At 45.8% G+C, this 23,283-nt stretch overlaps 1 protein-coding gene across 1 annotated transcript; it reads right to left on the bottom strand.

The window, feature by feature from the left end:
• Positions 1–1,266: 1,266 nt before the first annotated feature.
• LOC122474687 (protein CutA homolog) lies at positions 1,267–22,857 on the bottom strand. The gene is made up of 6 exons (XM_043565724.1): positions 21,229–22,857; positions 17,085–17,233; positions 10,143–10,202; positions 7,907–7,952; positions 7,604–7,653; positions 1,267–4,724 (listed from the first exon to the last, which is right to left on the bottom strand). Exons 1-6 carry the CDS (start codon positions 21,295–21,297, stop codon positions 4,583–4,585), a joined length of 516 nt encoding a protein of 171 aa, XP_043421659.1. The 5' UTR covers positions 21,298–22,857; the 3' UTR covers positions 1,267–4,582.
• Between the last annotated feature and the right edge of the window lie 426 nt (positions 22,858–23,283).

The following is a 23,283-nucleotide window of genomic DNA, read 5'->3' as shown; positions in this document are numbered from 1 at the left end:
AATTTAAAAGCTCCCTTTGAAAAATTAACTATCTTCTCCCTGGTGAATGAACCGTCTATCAGCCGTTGGGTACCGGGAGGAATGGTCTGGTTTCTGGTCTTGGTTTCCTGGAAACTGAGGAGGCATGACAGGACTCCATCTGGCCACCTGCCACTCCTACCCCTCCCTCCCACATTCTCCCCACAATATTCTCACCTTTACCACCAACAGGATGTGGAACTTTTTTTCTACTGTGAGTACCTGATCCATGGGGGCAAAAAACAGCTGAGGGCCATGAAGTAAAAGATGGGGAATGACCTCAAACTGACCTTATTAAAATAGTTAACGTACAGCCGCTCTAAAACTACTTAATGCACGCAGTCACACAATCCGAGAAATCTGGTGTTTATGGCCTATGCCACTCCAAGCAGGTGCCTTTGCTTTCCTCACCCTCCAGATGCCAGCAATAGTCCCTGCCGAGTTTAGCTCCCAGGTGTTTGGAGGAAACCCTTCTACATATACGTGTGATGTGATGGGTTATTACTTTAAACTTGTCTAAATTTGGGACAGTTGGAAGAGAGAAAAATAGGCATGAAGGGATAAGAAAAAAATCAGCTATAGGGAGGTTCAGGTCATTGGTTCAAATGGATTCGGTAATTGCAGGGACAAAGTGTAGCCTGTTAATCACCCTGAATGTTCATGTCTGCACTTAAAAAAATTCATTAACCGTCGCTCCCACTTGTTTCTACCATGGTTTCTGGTTCAGCCTTTTAGCTGCCCTTGGAACAAAACCACAGCTGAAGCCAGGGTGTAAGGGGGTGGGATTATTCTTTGGGCTGCCAGCAATGTGATGGAATGAAAAGTGAATGGTCTGAGGGGTCAAGAGACCTGGGTTCTAGTCCAAGTTCCAAAGTGAACAGCTATATAGACCTCCTGAAAACAATGGTCCTGCCCAGGCTGGAGAGTGCCTGGTTCTTCGTAGTCTAGGTTACTGATTACAAATTTACAACAAATATTTACTTTGGAATTTAGGAGCAAGAAATTAGAATTCTCAGAAATTCTCTAAATCACAAGTTATTCTTGAAATACTTGAAACATTCCCCCCCCCCCCATTATCATAGATATCTGAAAAAAATTTAACAGGAATATTAAGCTTAGCAGTAACTACAAAGAACTGTAGCCTATAGGGAATATTTAAACACTGGAAACCTCCAGGGAACATTACTGGCTAGTATTCAAATAACATTCAAATATCCTAGCAAGGTTAAGAATACATGGAATCACATGTCAAAATTGCTAAATTAAAATTTACTTTGCTTCCAAAGCTTATTTCTTCAAACAAAGCTCATAGGATTTGTATAAAGTATATTATGTGTATTAACTTATTTGTACAAACAACTCAGTTTGCAGCAGATAGGGCTCGACAGACACACCTGGGACATGGCAACAATCGCAAGCAAGATTCATTGGTGGGTAACCATTTCTCTCCTGCCCTGGGTCCCTCCACCCTCAACTCCGTGTGTTGGTATTTCTTGCTCTGTTTTGATTTGATAAAGATAGATTCCTTCAAACCAGTTAACATCTTTATGCTTTTAAGCGTTAGTATTCACAGATAATTTTAGTATTGTTTTTCATTTCCTCAAGTGATTTTTCTGGGAATTCTAGATTCAAAAAACATACCTTTCCTGAGAAATGCTGGGAAGGAATTCCTGTATGGAGCCACTCATCTAGGTCCTATCCCAGGTCCACAGGATGACTCAGAGGGCAGGGTGGGGGGCAGTGTGGTCTACAGTAAGTAAGCTGGGAGTCACACAGACCTGCAGAATCACTGAACTCCTCTAGTCCTGTGCCCTGATGTGCAGAACAAAGATACTGTCACCAGGCTCTGGATCTGTGGGGACAAGTAAACACTGCAGTACATTTTCAAGTGCCAGACCGATTACTGTATACATGTTTTCAGAACGACTCACCCTTCCTTTAGAGTTGGCTACAGTAGGCTCTCTGGGCGTTTGGCCTACAAAAGGGTATGTCCAACCTCTAAAAGAGGCAGTAAGAGCATCAGATCTAGAATCAGACGGGTTCAGAGTCTAGCTCTGCCACTTATGTTAGGTGTCATGCTCCCTGATCTCAGGATTCTTCTGCAGGCTGCGGAGAACACGGAGTTAAAACCAGCAGAGAGCTGGTATTTTGTTCTCTCCCATTTCCTGTAGGTAACTATGACACTGAGGCAAAGGAAGTCCACCAAGAAAGCTTTCTGTCCACAGTCAGCATCGAAAATGACCCAATGAAGGCCAGAGATAGAAAAATCTCCTTTGGAATTAGTCCCACTTTAGGAAAGGTCAAGGAAAAGCAGCTGGATTTTGCCAGTTCCATAAGTTAGAAAGTAACTGGGCTATAGAGAAAGCTTTATTCAAATCCTTGAAACATCAATTTGGGAAATATTTGCCAAACCCTGTGCAAGAGATCAAATTGATTCAGACATACTCTTGACCTCGAGCAGCTCACAATCTAGAAATAGGAGGCTGGCTGTAATGCACAAGGATAATAGGAACACAGGCCGGAGAGATTCCTTCCAACCCAGAGGGAGCCTGCCTTGTAAAGGAGCAGCCAGATTTCCCAGGTGTTCGTGGAAAAGGGCACTCCAGGCGGAGGGGATGTCCGGAACGCAGGAATAACTTCACATAGCATACTGGAGCCATCCACTTGCCACAGTGGGCAAGGAGAGGTGGGCAGTGGAGATGGGAAAAGCGAGTTGAGGCAAGGTTATGAAGGGCCTTGAAAGGCAGACCAACAGACTGGGCTCTAACCTGAAAGCAACAGAGGCAGTCCGTCTGGGGTCCCCAAAGCGTTTTCAGCAGGGTTTACTTCACACCAGATTTTGCTGTGTATCAGAAACATCTGTTGTAGGGGGCACCTGGGTGGCTCAGTCGGTTAAGCATCTGACTTCAGCTCAGGTCATGATCTCGTGGTCCAGGAGTTCAAGCCCCGCATCGGGCTCTGTGCTGACAGCTCAGAGCCTGGACCCTGCTTCGGATTCTGTGTCTCCCTCTCCCTCTGTCCCCTCCCCCGTCACGCTCTGTCTCTCTCTCAAAAATAAACACTTAAAAAAATTAAAAAAAAGAAACATCTGTTGTAAAAAGGGACATCACCAGTATCATTCTCTTTGTCCTTCTCCTGAGGTAGCCCTCCAAAATCCCTACTGGCTATCAAAAAAGGATCCTCTGGAGCTTTGGAAGGGCCTCGGCCTTAAGTCCCTACAAGGTGTTCCCAAAGGGCCCTGGGAGAGCCTCCATTTTATATTTGGAGGAACTAAGGTTCAAGAAGCACAGTAGGTGTCAGAACTCGAGCCTGGCAATAGCTCTGCACATATCCTTCCCTCTGGGAAGACCCAGGATACCAAAGAGGCCTGTGGACCCCACAGTCTCCCCAGAGTGGGGTTACCTCGTGACAGATTCCGGGAGGGAACCTAGGTCAAATCTTTCTCCTCACCCTAAAGGGGTGCTGCCTCCCCTGCCCTCTTTCACCTGACACCCGGGAGCAGGCATAGCAGAGTACCAGACACAGGGTGAGCGGTCTTGGTTTTACCGTTCTTAACACGCCACCCCCTTGCCGGACCTCAGTGCAGTTCAGTTTCCTTTGGTAATCTATAAAATGGAGACTGGCTTAGACCCCTGGTTTACCAGCTTTTATCAAAGAAAACTCAAAAAAACTTACAAGGGAGTTCAATACATAAAAGTGATACAAGACAGTTCTACTGGTTGAGGTATATATTGGTTGAAGTACGGGTGGGGAGCGGGTCTCATACCCTTACCCCACCCAGGAAGCACCCAGGGTACTGTACCTTCTGTTGACCGCTAGCTCAGGGGAGCAAGTCTGAAAAACCCTCCCCAAGGTTCTTTCCTACTTTAGGATGCTCAGTTTCAATGCTCAAGTGACCAGGTTAGTACAATGGGCTCAGAACCTAGGTTTCTAATGAGCAAGGCACCAGAACCTTCTGATACCTGTCACGTTCAGGCTAGGAGGAGTCTAGACCTATTTCCACCCACGAAGCTGTGTCTAAGCCCTAATACTCCTGCAGTCCTATCCCCAATCACAAAGCCCATTCCCACATTCAGGAATAACAAATACCATCTTTAGTTACAAAAAATAACCCTGCTTGTCCCTGAAACCCCACCATTAGCATTTCATCCTTTTGGATAAAGTGCTTGCCAGCTCCCCTAGAAAGTGACATTCATCCCACACACCGGATGAACAGGTCACCGGGTCTTCTTCCTGCATCCTGGGCACCCAAGGTAGGCCCAGTAACTGCAGGAGATGACGAACGTCACCCTCACTGCCATCTCCCCTGGGCCCTCCCCCCACCCCCCATATAACTGCCCTCACCCTCCCACCCCCTGGCCACCTTTAAGCATGAGGCACTCAGAATCCAGTTCCATTGCGTTGCATGGCCAGACCAACCTGGCCTCCTCCTCCAGCCTCGGGGGCCTCAGACCTTCACCTCCTCAAGTTCCTCAGCTCTTCCGCGCTGACACAGACACAGGCTCCAGAGATGCGAGGAGGCAGCTAGAGGCCCCCCGCCTCCCCAGAGGGCGGCTGCTGCAGGCTAGAGGCAGCCGGCGGGACCTGCAACGAGCCGCCCCCACTCAGTCCTCCCCGTGCCCTCCTCCAGCCACTTTAGATAGCGCACATCTCCTTGGTCCATGGGAAGACTGAAGACCTCTGGGATTTCAAAAGGATGCACCAACCTTTGGAAAGAAAGCAGAGCCCTGTGAGTGACTATGATGGGAATCAGCCTATGCAGTTAAACCCAACCGGCCAGCCTCCTGTGAGGCTGCCATCTACCACCATCTACCGCGGTCCACCTGCCCAGGCCCATGGGCCGCTGCTCCTGAGCCTGTTTCCCATTTGTCAACAAGGAATGAGGTGGGCCAGATGGCTTTAGAGTCTCCCGGTCATGGGTTCCAATTCTAAGCCTGCCTCTTGTAGCTGTGTGACCGTGCACAAATCACTTCATTTCTCCACAGGCCCTAAAAAAAGGGTGTCAAAATAGTACCTATGTGACTGGGCTGCTGGGGAGTGAGACAAGGCACAGAAGGCACTTACCTGGCGTACCGATGGGCACTGCATGCATTCATTACATGGCAGTTACTGTCTGTATCACTATCCCACGCTCATCGCTGTGCCTTCCCCAAACGACCCCCCGTATCTCTGCATTGTCTTCTCCTCCAAGAAAGTTCTCTGTTCGTCACTTACAAGCCCGTCTATCCTTCAAAGCCCAGCTCAACCACTGATCTTCTTCCAGGGATCTTCCTCGACCATCCAAACCCATAGGAAGCTCTTCTTTCTCTCCATTCCTTTCACCTGGCCCTCGGCACACAACGCAAGTTCTTTTCGCTTCTTAGACTGAAGAGATATGAGGCCTTGGGCCTCAGTCCCCCATCTGTCAAATGCGGGGAACAATCCCTGCTTCCTTTCCAATGAAGGAGGCACTGTAAAATTTTCATGAGACAGCATGCATAGTAAATCACAACACATGCACACGTGCCTAAACATTTGGAGTTGGGGTGATTTTATCCAGTGACCAAGGATAATGCATTTTCTTATTTCAGGGCACACATCAGTGTGTTTGTTTTCTGTTGGTTTTTTTTTGTTTAAGATCTTATTGGGTTTATTCAATGATTCAAAAACCAGGCAGCATCCCCTCTAGCAAACAGAAAAGGAGCTCCCTCACGTATGTGTTTTTATTAGCAGACATACAGAACTCAGTGTGTGTATGAAGGCAGTATTTGGATACACAGAATAAGACCGTTTTAACACATTAGTAGTAAGAGCTGCCGTGCCACCACCAAGAATCACTGATTTTTTTTTCCTTTGAGAGGAAGAGAGAGAGCACACATGTGTTGGGGAGGGGTGGAGAGAGAGGGGGGACAGAGGATCCGAAGCTGTGCTGACAGCAGAGAGCCCAATGCAGGGCTGGAACTCACAAATCAGGAGACCGTGACCTGAGCTGAAGTCGGACACTTAACTGAGCCACCCGGGCGCCCCAAGCATCAATGATTTAAGCCAGCGCTTCTCGAGCTTTAACGTGCGTAGGAATCCCATGGGGATCTTGTTAAACTGTAGTTTGACTCCTTAGTTTGGGGTGACAGTGAGGAGGCAGTCCTGGCAAGCTTCCAGGTGATGCCAATTACTCCCCAAACCATACCGTGAACACCAATCTAGACCAGCAGTTTTCAGAGTGAGGCCCACTGACCCCTGGGGAATTCCAACACTCTGCCAGGTCCATGAGGCCAAAACTGTTTTCAGAAGAATACTAGTTTTCTTTTTTTTAATGTTTATTTTGAGAGAGAGAGAGAGAGTGGGGGGGGGGGGGGGGGGGGGGGGGGGGGGGGGGGGGGGGGGGGGGGGGGGGGGAGAGAGGGAGACACAGAATCTGAAGCAGGCTCCAGGCTCAGAGCTGTCAGCACGGAGTGGGATGCAGGGCTCGAACCCACGAACTGCGAGATCATGACCTGAACCGAAGTCGGCTGCTTAACCAACGGAGCCACGCAGGCGCCCCGAAAAATACTAATTTTCTATTAATCTTCTTACTGTGTTGACCCCTGCACTGCTGGTGCAAAACAATGCCGAGTAAGACTGCTGGCACCTCAGCACGCGGCAAGGCAGTGGCACCACAGTGTATGAGCCTCACGGTGCTCTTCTCCACCGCACGCTCGGGCTTCAGAAAAGTCACGTTCACTCAAGAACATCCTCAATAAAACAGCGAAGATCGCTATTGCTATTGCACTTCAGCCCTGGAGTCCCTGTCTCATTAATGACGAAATGGAAAGTGCACATTAAAGCACTTCTGCCGGATACTGAAGTTCAATGTTGTCTTAAACCTGTCTGCCCATTGAAGCCACAGGCCAAACTAAACAAACTGCACTTTTTTTCATGGAACACCATTTTTAATTTCAAGCCTGAGTGACCATAATTTGTCTGTCATGTTTACAATGCTGGTTACTGTGGTTTGAGCATTAGGCAGATGTTTTTCTCTAATGTGAACAAAGTGAGCCGATCACTCAAATGAAGACAACTGATACCATTTGTTGAGGAAAAAAATTCATGTTTTCAAGCAAAAATTAGAAGTTTGAAAGTTTGAGTTTATCATCATGAGCGTAAAAGTGTCCCAGTACTTAAGAGGGAGTATGTTTTCTGAGGAGACGCAGCCTTCTCAACAAGCCAGATGTTGCCAAAATATAAAATGCCATTTTTCTCACTTTGTTTCTTGGAAAATATGGTTACTTCCCATAAAAATGTATTACTTATGTTTATATAGAACAGTTGTATTGTTATTATTCTAAATGAACTAAAACATTTTTTTTAATTTCGTAGTTTTACTTTCTAATGCAATAAACTTTAACATAACCTTAAGCTCCCCTGGGATCCGAAGACCAAAATCTTGAGAACTACTGTCTCCATTCACTCACTCTAGCCTCTCATTTTATAGCTGGAGAATCTGAGGGACAGGGACATGCCCAGGGTCATATGAGAGGTTGGTGACTAGGCTCTAGGTCTCTTGCTTTTCAAGCTCATTCACTTAGTTCCCAGGACATCCCTGGCTGAAAAGACACACCAGCATTACCTGATATAGCTGAACAGCATGCGGACCTTGCAAGTCTTTGTCTTTATTAGCTGTAAAAGAAAAAAGAAATCCCTGCTTTAGGAAGGACCTTGGCCCCAGCCATGCAGCTACTCGTTCATCTGGCCATTTTGGAGACAGCATTCATCCAGGTCACCGGGCACCGTTGCATTTGCAGATTAACCTAGGGCACCTGATGTGAGGCAAGAACCTCAAGCAGTTGATCTTTGCTCATTTTTAATTGGAACCTTGGTCTCACTCTCCATCGAGGCCCCAACCCCCCCCCACCCCCCCATCCTCACTCACCAACAGGATTTCAGTGGCTTCTTCTATTTCTCCATTCCAAAAGTACCTGGAGAAGAGAACAAAACCAAATTATGATGCTCACACGAAGAGCCCAGGAGATACCAAACCTGGCCCAATTAGGTGGCTTACCAAGGTGGAGACTTTAAAATCCTTCCAACCCCACACAAAAATGTCTATAATTGGCCAAGTCCCCAGAGGTCATCGAGTCCAATCATTCTAATGCATGCTTCTAGTAGCTGTCTGAACATTCTATCTCTTGAAGAAGTCCATCGATCTACCTTACAGGCTTTCACCTGAGATGGTTTTCCTTCCGGTATGCCAACGTCTGCCACCCAGTTGTTTTCCCCAACTTCCACATGAAGAGCCACCTCAGGACAGCCCTACAGAAACTCCTGTTTTCTCTCCTCCAAATTGGGCATTTCCAGCTCTTTCTGTGCTCATCCTATAGTCATGACTTCCAGGCCCCTCCCATCCTTTGGACTGCTACTTTTATTACTGACTCTTTAAGTGGAGAACCCACAAATGGAGAACTGAAAAAACACAGGAGGCTTCAGGGAAAAAGTGAGCTTTATAAATATGGAAAGAAACAGGCCCAAAAGTTAAAAAAAAAAAAAAAGTCAATAACGATGTTGAGAAAAGAACACAAAAACAGCATCACTAGCAGGGAAAGAAATTTGGCCTGAGAATATCTACACTGACCCAGGGCAAGCCCAAGATGACCTAGGCCATCGGCACTGTGGTGAAGGGATTGATTATAAAAAGGATGGACGTATGAAGGGAATGCTAGGCTGAAATGCTGTTCTAGTTCCCAAGCACTGGCTTTATGTGAATCACTTACCTAGTTTTTTTAAAATTCAGTGAGCCAGGCCCAACCCCCAGGGAGAATGACTGAGTAGCAGCTCCAGAATGGAGCTCAGGCCTCTAAAACACAGCCACATTTGGCTGTGCTGACAGCTCAGAGCTGGAGCCTGCTTCAGATTCTGTGCCTCCCTCTCTCTGTGTCCCTCCCCTGCTTGCACTCTGTCTCTTTCTCTCAAAAATAAATAAAGATAAAAAATTAAAAAAAACCCACAGCCACACTTGGGAGCTACAGCTACAGACAGATGTGAACCACTGAGGGGAGGGTGTTGCTGGAGGTGTGGAGGGGGCTTTCATAACACAGCACTTTCCTGCTCTGACCTTCAGAGTAGATACTATTTCTCTCTCTCTCTCCCCCTCCCCCACCAGGGAGGAAGGAGATGAGAAACAGGCTGATCAGAGATATCAAGGCATAAGACAAATCTTGCACAGCTAGTACTGGGAGGCTGAGATATTTTGATAAGGGAAATGGTACAACCAGGATTAACTCCTGTGAGGGAGTTAACAAAATGAGAGGCAGACACTACAAAGAAGCAGCTTGTCACATAAGCTAACCTCTGAGTTTCCCACAGAATTCAAAAGGGACAGGAATTATTTTCCTTGATATCTTAATAGGCTTACTCAGGGATGGAATGTCCAGTCTGACTCTTTTTTTTTTTTTAATGTTTATTTATTTTAGAGAGAGAGAGAATGAGAATGAGCAGAGAGAGAGGAAGACACAGAATCCAAAGCAGGCTCCAGGCTCTGAGCTGGCAGCACAGAGCCTGACGTGGGGCTCGAACCCATAGGCTGTGAGATCATGACCTGAGCTGAAGTCAGACGCTTAACCTGACTGGGCCACTCAAGTACCCCCAGTCTGACTTCTTTGCTAATAACAAGCTAACTAATTTAAACAAAGAATGTTGGTTAAGCATCCAGCTCTTGACTTCAGCTCAGGTCATGATCTCATGGTTCATGGGTTTGAGCCCCGAGCTGGGGCAGTGCTGACAGTGTAGAGCCTGCTTGGGATTCTCACTCTCTCCCTGTCTCTGGCCCTCAGCCGCTCGTGTGTTCGGTCTCTGTCTCTGTCTCTGTCTCTCTCTCTCAAGATAAACTTAAAAAAAAAAAAAATTTAAACAAAGAATGTGCAAACAAGATTTATTGTTCCTAAACTACAATTTTTTCCACCCTTCTGTTTACATAGCCTATTTTTGCTTTTATTGGTTAACATAAATCCACTAGGTGATTTCCTCTGAATATAAATTAACAATGAACTGTTCGTTAATCAAATGCCTTTGAGTTGTTCTTTGACAATTTCCCATTAGTTCGTTGTCCTTCCCACCAGCCAGTACCTGACCTCGCACTCCCACACTCTTCCACAGGCCACAGCAAAACTCACAGTGAGGATGCCTTGGGCAGGATGTTCACAGAGGCAGCCAGCTTCTTATCCAGTATAGCCCTAAAGCAGACAGAGAGAGAGAGAGAGAGAAAGAGAGACCATCACCAAGGTAAGTACCCAGCATCTTAAGAAAAGGGACAAGGGACAGGAGTTCCTGGGAATTACCCAGGAAACCAGAGTTTACGTAGATAACCATTTAGAGGGCCCCTTCCTCCTCAAACCAACACATTCCATAACCACCAGGCACAGAACTTCTAAAGACAGTGTTATTTATAAGTCCTCCCCTGGGTTGGGAGGAAGGTAGAGAAATAGCTATGGGAAGGCAGTTTTAAGAACAGGCCCAGGGGAAGGGGAACAGATTAACACTGGACAGAGCACAACACCTGGATTCTGTTCCTGACCCTGCAGTGGATGGTTGTGTGACTTTAACCACATTCTTTCATTCCAAGAATAAGTATTCGAGCATCTGTCCAAGACAGGCATGTCCCCCTGACTCAGGCTGCCTCTCCTGCTGTATAGTTACAGTAACAGGATAGGTTCAGTCAGCGGTTTCCAAACCTTTCAGTCAAGAACCCATTTTATTCTATCACCATCTTCTGCTTTTGTCTGATTGGTATCCGGCTGACACTGCTTCTGATCTGTAGATACCCACATGACCACACAGATCAGATACAACTCCAAATAAAAGCAAAAACCCATACTTCTTTTCACCTCTTAATTTATGTAAAGGTTTCTACCACAGGCCTCAAAGCACAATCATCACCTTTGCAGACCTGTAAGATTTTTTGTTTTTTGACAGATCATAGGTTGGAATCCCTGGTCTGATAGTCTGATTCCTGTGCAGAACCCTGATGAACACAATCAAATGCACTTGAATTAGTACAGGTGTCACGGAAACAGGAGCACCGCCAAGTCATCAACGCAAAGAGGCGTTCTCAGACATCAAAACCTCAAGCCATCAAATCAGGCAGGCCTTGACAAACATTTCTCAGGTCTCAGGCAGCCAAGGGGGCCTGATCTATTCTCCGAAGTACTTGGACCCTGAGCCCTGCTCACTGATACCTCCTGCCCTCAGCTGTTGCCAAGAGAACTGACCTACTTTCTCTTCTGTGAGTTCCAGGCTGAACGTGGCTCTATTTAAGGCTCCACATTTTGTGACAGTCCCTTGGAAAGTTCCAGAGATAAATAAATCCCTGACTGTAAGGAGAGACACATGGCACAAATCTGTTTAAGCACCTGCTGCAAGCCTTGCTCACTCAATCATCCGCTGAGAAAGTACATTTTATTGGTCCTGACTGTGGCAAGGAAACACAGCAGGTGAATTAAACCTTAAAAAAGAAATAATTCCATTGTCTCATAGGCCCAGGTGAGCTCCTCAGAGACTGTCACGGCAACCTGTCCATGGGTAAAAGACTAGAAACGTGGAGGGCTATGTTATTCAAAAAGCCCCTGTGGCCAAAAACCAAAACCAGAGAGTGTGAGAGCAAGAGAGAACATTAGCTGATTAACACACACACACCAAGACAAGCAGCGAGTCACAGGCGGCAGCTGAGGTCCTCACGCTCATCCGAGGACAACAGAAGATAGAGACGCGTAGAGCCTCGAGAAACTGCCAAATTCACAGACTAGTGAATCACAAACCACATACGTGGTCTGGCTCTTGTGGCATTTTAAAAATTCTTGATTTTGTTACTAATATTTACTATCAGGATATTTCACACTCAAAAAGTAAGAGATTATCAGGGCATCTGGGTGGCTCATTCGGTTAAACGTTCGACTTTGGCTCAGGTCATGATCTCATGGTTTCATGGGTTCGAGCCCTGCATCTGGCTCACTCTATCAGCGCAGGCCTGCTTCGGATCCTCTGTCCCCCTCTCGCTTTGTCCCTCCCCTGCTGCGTGTGTATGCGTGTGCATTATCTCTCTCTCAAAAATAAACATCAAAAAAAATAGATTACCTTGTTTCTCACCAGAAAGTGAGTCTTGTAACATTGGACATACTGTCCTCCAAGGTCACATTTACCTAAAGCTGAGCAGTGGCTAGTCCCTCGAGGTGACATCCACTTCTCAGGTCCACACATTCCCACTGCCCTCCTTCCTCCCAGTGTGCAGAAGAGTCAGGGCTGCTATCTACCATCGCCGTCCCTCATCATACCCCAGCCCACTTTGCTCATTTAGGGGCCTGCTTGTGGGTATTTGTGTTTGCACCCCTGATCTGATCCACTTTCCTCTTATCTACGGGAGGTCGAAGCCCAGAGAAGACGACTTGTGTAAGGCCGTATGTGGAGTGGGAAGCAGAGAGGACACTAGAATCCAGGTCTCCCAGTTCAACATTCAGGATTTATACTCCGGCCCCAACAAGAGATGTTTCTAGATCACTTTTCTAGCTAAGAACGTGTCTGTCAATGAAGAGATCTAAGAACACTGCCAAGAACCAGAACTGAACTGACCCAGAACTGAGAGGCAGCAGACTAAACTTCAAAGAACGCAAAAGAAGAAAGACCACCACACCAACCTGAAGTTGAGAGACGCGGTCTCGCTGCTGGTTCTGTAGCTCAGGCTGGGCTTCCTGCCTGCTCCTGGTGACGGGCCCTCCCCATCACGTACCATCTACTCTGCTTCTACAAATCCTGGAAACTACACCTGGCTGCCTCTTTTCTATCCAAACCACTAATAAAAAATACCAAACAAAACAGGTTGAGTGAGAGCTCCACGGCCACATCCCTAAAGGCTCCACTTGAGACTTCCAGTCCGACCGGACAGACTAGACAGATACTCCATCCTCCCCTTTGACACCAAAGCCTAGAAGCGACAGGAAATACCTGTTGCTCAGCCATGCCAGCACACGGTAAGAACACGCTGCGTACCAACGACTGTGGGGAAGCCCCAAAGAAGAAAGGGCAGTCCTGAGACACGAATGGGAGCGTGCAGGGGAGCTGCCACGGGAGACGAGAGCAACAGTCCCCGTCTGAAGGGGACGGGAACCAGAGCAGGCAGGAACGCGGAGGCAACCACCAAGGTGGGTAGCTGGGACGCCGCCGCAGAGGCGGACCCCCAAAATCTCCCAGGGCCCAGGCAGCAGTAATGGAGTGTCTGTCCCCAGGCAGGAGTGGAAAGTGTGCCGGAAGACCAGTCAGTAGGACACCCCGGCCAGGTGAACGTCCCCCCAGTGCGCACTCACACTGGAGACAGCGCTGCGTGTCCTTGCAGCCACTCTGCACTTCCCCACAAGCACGACTAAAAAGATGAGAGAGGTCACAATTAATCACCAGGTAATTGAGGAAGGTCAGTAACCAAGAGAGACAAAAACTCAACAAACAGAAGAATTTACACAAGAGAACCAGTTAACAGGACATTCAAAGCCAAGATTTTAAAATAAGTAGAACTGTGTACACTTGAGAGTTGCTGAGAGCAAATCTTCAAAGTTTCCACCACACACACCCACACGCAAGAGAACTAGGGAAGGTAATGAATGTGCTAACTAACCTTACTGGGGTAATTGTTTAGTGTTGTATATTTACATTAAGTATCACGTGGTCCTTAAATTTAACAATGTTGTGTATGTCAATTGTATGTCAAGAAGGCTGAAAAAAATTAAACATAAATTAAGTATAATTAACATCCATAAAAGACAAAGCAAGGTTACTGCATCCATAAAATATGATCAGGCAATTATGAAAGAAGAGCAGTTGGTTAAACTATTAAAAAAAAACTCTATGGGAATGCAAGCTGGTGCAGCCACTCTGGAAAACAGATGGGAGGTTCCTCAAAAAACTAAAAATAGAAATACCCTAGGACCCAGCAATTGCACTACTAGGTATTTATCCAAGGGACACAGGGATGCTGTTTCGAAGGGGCACATGCGCCCCGATGTTTATAGCAGCACTATCAACAATAGCCAAGTATGGAAAGCGCCCAAATGTCCATCGATGCATGAATGGATAAAGAAGATGTGGTGTATATATATATATATATATATATATATATATATATAATGAAGCATTACTCAGCGATCAAAAAGAATGAAATGTTGCCATTTGCAGCTACATGGATGGAACTGGAGGGTATTATGCAAAGTGAAATTAGTCAAAGACAAAAATCATATGACTTCACTCATATGAGGACTTTAAGAGACAAAACAGATGAACATAAGAGAAGGGAAACAAAAATGTCCTCCTCAGGGAAGGGGACAAAACATACGAGACTCATAAATATGGAGAACAAACAGAGGGTTACTGGAGGGGTTGTGAGAGGGGGGATGGGCTAAATGGGCAAGGGGCATTAAGGAATGTACTCCTGAAATCACTGTTGCACTATATGCTAACTAATTTGGATATAAATTTTAAAAAATTAAAAAAAACCCGTAAATGTTTAAACAAAATAATCAATAGAAGGGCTGAATAGCAAAACAGCTGAAAAATAAGTAAGAGAGAACACTGCTCCAAAATTCTCCTAGTACATAGAATAAAGAAACAGAAAAATATAAAAGTTCAGTCAGAGAGAGCAAATTCAACATGTACCTAACTAGGAGTTACAGGAAAAGGACAGAGAAAGAATAAAAAGAGAATATTTACTAAACCAACAGTTGAACATTAAGATAGAAACTCCTAATTAAAAAAAAAAAAAAAAAAGAGGGATACCTGGGTGGCTCAGTCGGTTGAGCATCTGACCCTTTTTTTTTTATTAAAATTTTTTTTTCAATGTTTATTTATTTATTTGGAACAGAGAGAGACAGAGCATGAACGGGGGAGGGGCAGAGAGAGAGGGAGACACAGAATCGGAAACAGGCTCCAGGCTCTGAGCCATCAGCCCAGAGCCTGACGCGGGGCTCGAACTCACGGACCACGAGATTGTGACCTGGCTGAAGTCGAACGCTTAACTGACTGCACCACCCAGGCGCCCCAGAGCATCTGACCCTTGATTTCAGCTCAGGTCATGATCCTAGGGTCGTGGGACTGAGCCCCGTGTCAGGCTCCATGCTGAGCATGGAGCTGCTTGAGATTCTTTCTCTCTCTCTCTCTCTCTCTCTCTCTCTCTCGGTCTCTCTGTCTCTCTCCCTCCCTCCCTCCCTCCCTCTGCTCCTCTCTCCTGATCGCACGCTCTCTCTCTAGAGTAAAATTTTAAAAAGATAGAAACTCCATGGGCGCCTGGGTGGCTCAGTCAGTTGGGCGTCCGACTTTGGCTCAGGTCATGATCTCGCAGTTTGTGAGTTCGAGCCCCGCGTCGGGTTCTGTGCTGACAGCTCAGAGCCTGGAGACTGCCTTGGATTCTGTCTCCCTCTCTCTCTGCCCCTCCCCTGCTCATGCTCTGTCTCTGTCTCAAAAATAAATAAAACATTTAAAAAAATTTTTTTAAAAACATAGAAACTCCTAAAAACTATCAGAGAGAAAAAGTATTATCTACAAAGGAACGAGACCCCAATAAACACCTGACTTCTCATCAGAACCCCGGAGGCAAGAAGGCAATAGAGACCCTTCCCCAAGCTGACACTGATACATTTACTGAGTTGGCCTTCCAACTAGTTAGGACCCAGGTGTTAGAATCCTTTTCCTCCCAACACCCCACCTCACAGATGTCAGCTGATAGTTCTCTGACAGGACCCAGACTGGCTGATCCAAGGGTCAAGACAGTTTAGCACAGACCCTGGGCATACCAGAAGCATCAGAAAGGATTTCAGTTTCTAGCTGCTAAATATTATGGTTGTATTTCTGGAGTAATTACAGGTTCTTTTAGACAAGTGCTATTCTCAGGGCACCTGGGTGGCTCAGTTGGTTGAGCATCCAACTTTGGCTCAGGTCATGATCTCACAGTTCCTGAGCTGGAGCCCCACACTGGGCTCTCTGCTGTCAGCACAGAGCCTGTTCCAGATCCTCTGTCTCTTCTCTCTCTGCCCTGCCCTCTCTCTCTCTCTCTCTCTCTCTCTCTCAAAAACAAACATTAAAAAAAAAAAAAAGAAAAACTTTAGACAAGGCTATTCTCCAAAGGTAACATTAATGAAGGAAAAATAGACATTCTAGTTGGGGGAAAGAGAATTGAATAAATTGCAAGGTTAATCTGTGACCAACAATTTGGGGGGCTTTGTGTTCCCAAAGACCAGATTCAACATTTTAAAAGACTGTAACTTAGTCTATCATCAGACTTCAAGAATGCTGAGCTACAAAGTAAAAAGCCAAATTCATTACCCTCTAGACCCACTAACTCTCTTCAAAGCTGTATCTATAAAAAAGAGTATGGGGGGGGGGGATTCATAGCCAACAAACATTTAATGAGTACCTATTACATCCAAGTTAGTGGGGTAAGAATTGCACATATTTCCTCTCCTTTAATCCTCACGACAGCCCTGTGAGGTAAGTGGCATGATATTATGTTATACTGAGAAATCTAATGCTTTGAGAAAGAAAACAACTTGCCCAAGATCACACAGTTAGCTAAGTGGCACAGCCAACATTCGAATCCTGAACGTTTGATTCTAAGTCCAGTGCTCTTCGCACCACACCATAGCTGCCTTTAGAAAATTGCCAAGTATTCGAACAGCCTCCTCGCCCTCACTTGTCATGGTGAGCACCTCTGGTACTAAGCTAGGAGAATATCTCCAAGAAGACAGCAGAGTCAAGAATTGTAAGACAAAAATTCTCAACCTGCAAAGTCCCGCCATCCTCTGACTTTAACACCCTGGGCAAGCCACCTGACTCTCTATACCTCATATCCCTTAAATGCCCCCATGTGCCACTCAACATTTTCAGGCCCAGGAGCAGGATCCATGGGGGGGGGGGGGGGGGAGGGGTTCATTCAGCCGTGGTCCTCTTATCACCCCAAGCTGACAGCTGCGTAGTGGACACACAGGGTTGTCAGAAGCAAGAGAGGGAGCCCAAAGGGGCCACCGTGGAGCATCCCGGTAGCTCCCCCAGTCTCCTGGAGCAGCACCCGAGCCTCTTCACGAGACCTGGCAATATCTCTGGCAATCTGCTCGTTGGGACAGTTGACAAAGACGATGGAGTAAGTGCCGGATACGTAGCTGCCGGTGATAGCTGAATGGAGCTGCAGGCTAAGGGTCCTGAGCACTGGATAGGACAGGAAAGAAGCTGCCAGGATCTACATGGTGGGGAAAGAAAAACACAGGTCAGCAGTGACACGGCCACTTCGCTATCTGCCGGCTCAAGCACATTGGAACCAAAGCTAAGCATCATTTTTTCATCCCCATTCCCCATCCACAAAGTAATTCCTGGTATCTGTATGGAGCTCTGGTGCTTAAACAAAGTTTTCATGCCTAAATATTTTCCTATTTTCATGCCTAAAACTTTGCATTTTGCAGGTGACAAAAAAATGATAAATCAAGATCATGTAGCTTTTTTTTTCTTAATGTTTATTTATTTTTGAGACAGAGAGAGACAGAGCATGAATGGGGGAGGGTCAGAATCCGAAGCAGGCTCCAGGCTCTGAGCTGTCGGCACAGAGCCCGACGCGGGGCTTGAACTCACGGACCTTGAGATCATGACCTGAGCTGAAGTCGGCCGCTTAACCGACTGAGCCACCCAGGTGCCCCTCACGTAGCTTTTTTAACTGGTGAAGCCAGGATTAGGAATCAAGTCTGGATGAGCAGAAACCCATTCTTATTGACAGAGCTACTACTGGAGGTAAAGCCAACTGGCAACCACTGAACTGCTATCATCCCATGGGGATTATTAGTAATGATAAGCTCTTACATCTGTTGATGTTTAGGGAGTTAATTTCACCTCCATTCATTTGTATATGTGCAGGCACTGTGGGTAGTCCAGTGGAAAAGGTAGCCTAATTCAAAGTAATGTGACCTGTGTTATTGTAACTGAGAGGTGGTGGGACCTGGAGGAAGGCTGTACCTGAGGGAGCAGAAAAGCCTTTGAAGAGAAGGCACCGTCTAAGCTGGATCTGAAGCAATAAATAGGTTTACAAGAGGAAAGGGAGGTACTCTTAGCAAATGACAATATATACAAAGTCGAGAGGTATTTAGGGACAGATATCTAGTTTGCAGGTATGAGATCAGGAGGAAGAAAGACCGGCAAGACTTACAAAGACAAGGGTCAGACAGAGGAGTCTGGGGTTTACACTCATGTGACAGGGTGCTTTCGTAGGTTTTTAGGTAGGAGAGTAATAAACATGGTCAAGCTGAGTAAAATAACAGAAGAGAGAGGAGGGACCAGAAGGCAGTCTATTTAAAAGGCCACTACAGTGTTCTAGGAAACAGACCTTAACAACTTGAGCAAAGAAGATGGCAGTGACAATGTGAGAGCAAAAGACACTCAAGACTGAATTATCCTCACTATTTTAATGATAAACTTTAAAATAAGACGAACTGGAAACAACTGATGAACAGTCTCCAATCCAGGGCTCTCTGCTTGGGGGATACCACAGAGCCATTAAGAGGATGGAGGCAACATGCAGGGGCCACAGTGTGACTCAGGCAAGGCTGAACAGGAATGCGCTTCTCCTGCCTCCCAGCCCAGGGCTCAGGCCTCCCTCAAACAAGCCTCTGTCCTCCCACTCTCCTTCCACATTATTGCCTGGGGCCTGGCTCCTACTTCTTGGCAGGGCCTGAGCAGCGTTTTTATGTTCTGAGCTCCAGTTTGACTAGAGGCCTGTCTGGGTTGGGTTTCTCATTCCCTCCTACCACCTCCACCGACACCTCAATTCAAAATACCAGTCCTCTGAACTAAACCAGTGACCGTGCAAGAACAAAAGAACCAGGCGGTGCAATGAAGCTTTTATTGCATGTGTGCGTTTTTTAATGACAACCCAATTAGAGTATAAGAAAAAAATTAAAGCACCAGAAAGCAGGATTTAAATCCTATTGCCAGTACTGCTAACTGCCTGTGGCCTTCAACAAGTTACTTCCTCTCCCTTCTATAAATGTTATCTAGAAAATGGAGATCCTGACACTTGTGCTGCCTACTTCAGAGTTGTCATGGGTTCAAACCAGCTAGAGAAACTACTTTGTAATCACGAGTTCAGTCGAGGAAGGGAACGTGCTTTGCTCATCACTGTATCCCCAGAAAAGTTGATGGCCACAGCAGGTTAATATTTGTAAACTAGTGAATTAATATACCAGTAATGTGTGGTTATTAAGACTGAAGAGCCTTGTGAAGTAGAAAGGGCTCTGGAGTCACCCACTGCTGCTTTGAGCAGAGCACTGAACATACTGGAACATGCAAGGTGTCAACTACATGACTCTGAAGTGGCTTCCAGAGCAGACTCTAAACAAAAGGGGCAGTGGGCTATCCCCCCAATCAAAAAAGCCACTCCTGGGGAAGATGTGGGACATTTCAGCCAGCAGGTATCAGCGGAAAACAGAGCTAACAGGATTAACTACAAACTCTCCTAAAACGTGTTGGAAACTCTCATATGAACTCACAATCAAAATGCTAAGAGTAAGAGGTAAATGGGCCCTCAGCTATTATCTAAGATAACCTTTCATTTACCAAACAAGGTAACTGAGACAGAACATACAGGAACTCTGTGATAGAACCAAGACTTGAAACCAAGGCTCTTCCTCCCACTGTGGACTCTCTGAACTGCAATGACCAGGAATTGGTCTAGTGGGGTCATGTCAGCTTCACATACTCCAGTGGTTCTCAACTAGGGGCAATTCCCCCCCGCCCAGGGGACATCTGACAATGTCTGGAGACAATTTTGACTGTCATAACTGGGAAGGAGATGCTATGGCATCTAGTAGGTAGAGGCCAGGATTGCTGTTAACATCCTCTTGTTCCATTGATCACAGTGAAATACAGACAGTTGTCTGCACAAGTCTCCCCCATTGGGCATGAGCTCCTTAGTCCCATTCATTTCTATGTTCCCAGCACTTTACAAATCTTGACAGGGAGTACAGATTTGAGAAATGTTTGTGGACCTACCAAAAACGTGTCAGAAGCATGAAAAGTCAGTTTGGAACATAGTCATTTCTATGTTCCCAGCACTTTACAAATCTTGACAGGGAGTACAGATTTGAGAAATGTTTGTGGACCTACCAAAAACGTGTCAGAAGCATGAAAAGTCAGTTTGGAACCAAGGGTGGACCACAATATATTACAAAGTGGCATTCTATGAAAGTAAGATTGATGGGCAATACACACATCACAGAATTCCCTGATAAAAACATTATAACGGAAAAAGATCTATAACTTTTAAAGTCTTTATAACATTTTCATACTTACCTTTTACTATACACTTTTTCTAACTTTACATTTGTTTAAAATATGAACCTTTCAGTTCATATTTCATTCTGCCTTTTTCCTTTTTTGTCCTGGAATATTCACACAGCTTTTAAGAGGTTATGATTGACTTTAAAATCAGTGTTAAGACAGAAGAGAAGAGGCCTCAGAAACCACCCAGTGGTTCTAACCTTGTAATCGACCTAGTTTTAAGGAATCTAAGATACTCTGGAGTTGAGTGCTACATTGTGTTTATCTATATACACTTTCCTTGGGTGCAGATCCAGAACTTTCTCACAAACACACAAATCAAAAAAATCTACAGTCCTAAAAAGGTTAAGAGCCACTGATTTGTGCCAATGTTTCAGAAGGGGGATGGAAGAGCCAGAGAGGGGAAGAAATCACCCAAAAGGGAAGTAGCAAGGCTTCTGATCTTCTCCTACAGTTCTTTCCACCTCCCGCTCAAACACCACCACCAGCAGTACTCTGTAGGCACTTCCAACCTCAACATTTTACGATATTTCATAGATGAGAAAACAAAACTCTTCCCCAAATGCAGAAAAACAAGATGGTAACTGCAAGAGAAAGAGGCAAAGAATCTACCCTGTGACCCTCACAGGAGAACTCAGCAGCGACACCCCTTCACCTCCCGGACAACTCTCGCCATGAAACACAACCCAGGCACTCGTCCTCACAAGGTGGGGAGTGAAGGGTTGCTGGAAATCTTCGGAACCATGCTACAATCTCCAGAACCCAGGCAGTGTCTCCAGGGATCTTCCTACCTGCCTGGTCCCAGCTCAAAATCCCAGGAGCAGAAAACAGAAATGCAGTTTCTTCCCTCAATCCCCAGGTTGGGGGTTTAGGGGTGAGAGAGTTCATGGAGTCGTAGCATGGGGCACTCACCAGGAGGCATATAAGGACAGAGCGCCGCAGGTAGCCTGGCAGAGGACACCGGGAGCCCAGCCTGTCCATGGCGTCGCTGGTAATTTAGTAGCACAGTAGCGAACTGTGGCCTCAGGCTGAGTTGCAAGCTGATGGGCGGGCACTGAGGGCCTAAAATGCCCTATCCCCTCACCACCTGCTGCCTGCCTCACTGCTCAGCCAGGCCCCAGCCAGGCTGGCCAGAAGGAGATAGTGAGGGGGCAGGGAAAGAGGGAGTAATTATTCTCACTAGGCGATTCTCTTCCTAGAAACAAAAAGCCCACACACCAAATGCAGACCTATAACTCCTACAAAAATAAAAATAATAATTTTCCCTCCCCGTTGTAACAACAAAAAATGATAAAAATCCCCACATCACATGTACAGATAAAAAGATGGAAGTTTCTTAGATCTATAAAACTTTCAGAAACCATGGCACACAAACACGAATACACCTACACAAAACTCTTCCACTTTATAGGGGCCTATCCTGCCAAAAATAACCAGTGAAGCACACGCACACAGGCGTGCACACACACACACAGCTGCCTTCCTATCCCGCACAGCACCTCCTCCTCCTCCCAGGAGCTCCCTTCTAACTCTCCCTGGCTTAAAATACATTTGTTCCCAGCTGCTCTTCTGGGAAGTCCTGTGAACTTCATCTTTCCAGGCCAGATGCTCCATGCAGCTTTTTCCAGGGTTGATCCCACTGCCCTCTATTTCCCTAAGGCACTTTGTACACACTTCTGCGGCAGCATTTTATATCAACCCTGGGGAGCTGCAAACAAATAAGAAAAGCAGCAAGCTAATGACTGACTGCTGCCCTTTGAGAATGCAGTTCTCGAAGTTCTCTCCATTGCCAGGGTTTGCAACTTTTAAATCCAGCTTTTTAATGTGAAAATATCTTAATTTTTAAATGAGATTTCTGGGGCAGGGGAAGGAGCTGACTACACAAGGATACAAGTAAACTTAAAGTGAAGGGAACTGTTCTGTATCTTGATTGTGGTAGTGGTTACACAAGTGTTAAAAAAAAATTCAACAACTACACAGTTATATTGGTGAATTCTATTGTATGTAAACAGTACCTTAAACAAAGAGCCAGGGAAATGCTGGAAACCAATTCAAAATTGTTTTACACTGGGTAGACCAAACAACTCATCTGTTAGCCAAATATGGATCGCAGGCTGCCGGTTCACAGCCTTTGTGTTTAATTATCTGCTTACTATCTCATTCCTTGGGACTATAACTTCTTAAAAACCCATACTTCCTAGCAGCGTCTGACAAAGTGGTTAATAAATCAGGTGTAGCCCTAGGCTTATCATTTACATGTTTAGCTGTGAAGACACGTGCAAATTACATAGCCTCTCTGAGCTTTGGTAGACTTTTTGGTAAAGGAAGGGCTAATACCTCCTTCACAGGTCTAAAGTGAGGATTAATAAAGACAATGTGAGAGTGTTGTAGAAAATCTAAGAGCATGTCAGCTTTTCAAAAGCAAGTAGTCTCATACTTACTGTTATGGTTAACTCAGAAAATTTCAGGGTGCCTGGGTGGCTCAGTAGGTGAAGTGTCCAAACTTTGGCTCAGGTCATGGTATCTCATGGTTTGTGGGTTCGAGCCCCACGTTGGGCTCTGTGCCAAGAGCTGAGAGCCCGGAGTCTGCTTCTGATTCTGTGTCTCCCTCTCTCTCTGCCCCTCCCCTGCTCTCACTCTCTCAAAAATAAATAAATGTTAAAAGAAAAAAAAAATCTCCACCTGTGTTTGAAGAATTTAGTATCTGTGGAAAAACTGGGCTAGAGAAAAAAAAGCTGAGCGGTCCTAAGAAAACCATTATATCCAAAGTCCAGAAAAATAAATCAAGACTGTGATCTTTTATACCTATTACATTAATAAGAAATGTAGCCACTGTTAATGACCATTTACCTTAGATCCTGAGATGGCTTCCTGAGATCAGGTCCCCAAGTTTAGCATGGGACCCCACATAGCTTATGCTCAGTAAATGCTTGTGGAATGATGAAACAATATAGATGCGTGGCTGAT

This window comes from Prionailurus bengalensis, chromosome D4 (genome assembly GCF_016509475.1).
Source record: "Prionailurus bengalensis isolate Pbe53 chromosome D4, Fcat_Pben_1.1_paternal_pri, whole genome shotgun sequence".
Classification (NCBI taxonomy): Eukaryota; Metazoa; Chordata; class Mammalia; order Carnivora; family Felidae; genus Prionailurus; species Prionailurus bengalensis.
This window is presented reverse-complemented; position numbering and strand designations above follow the sequence as displayed.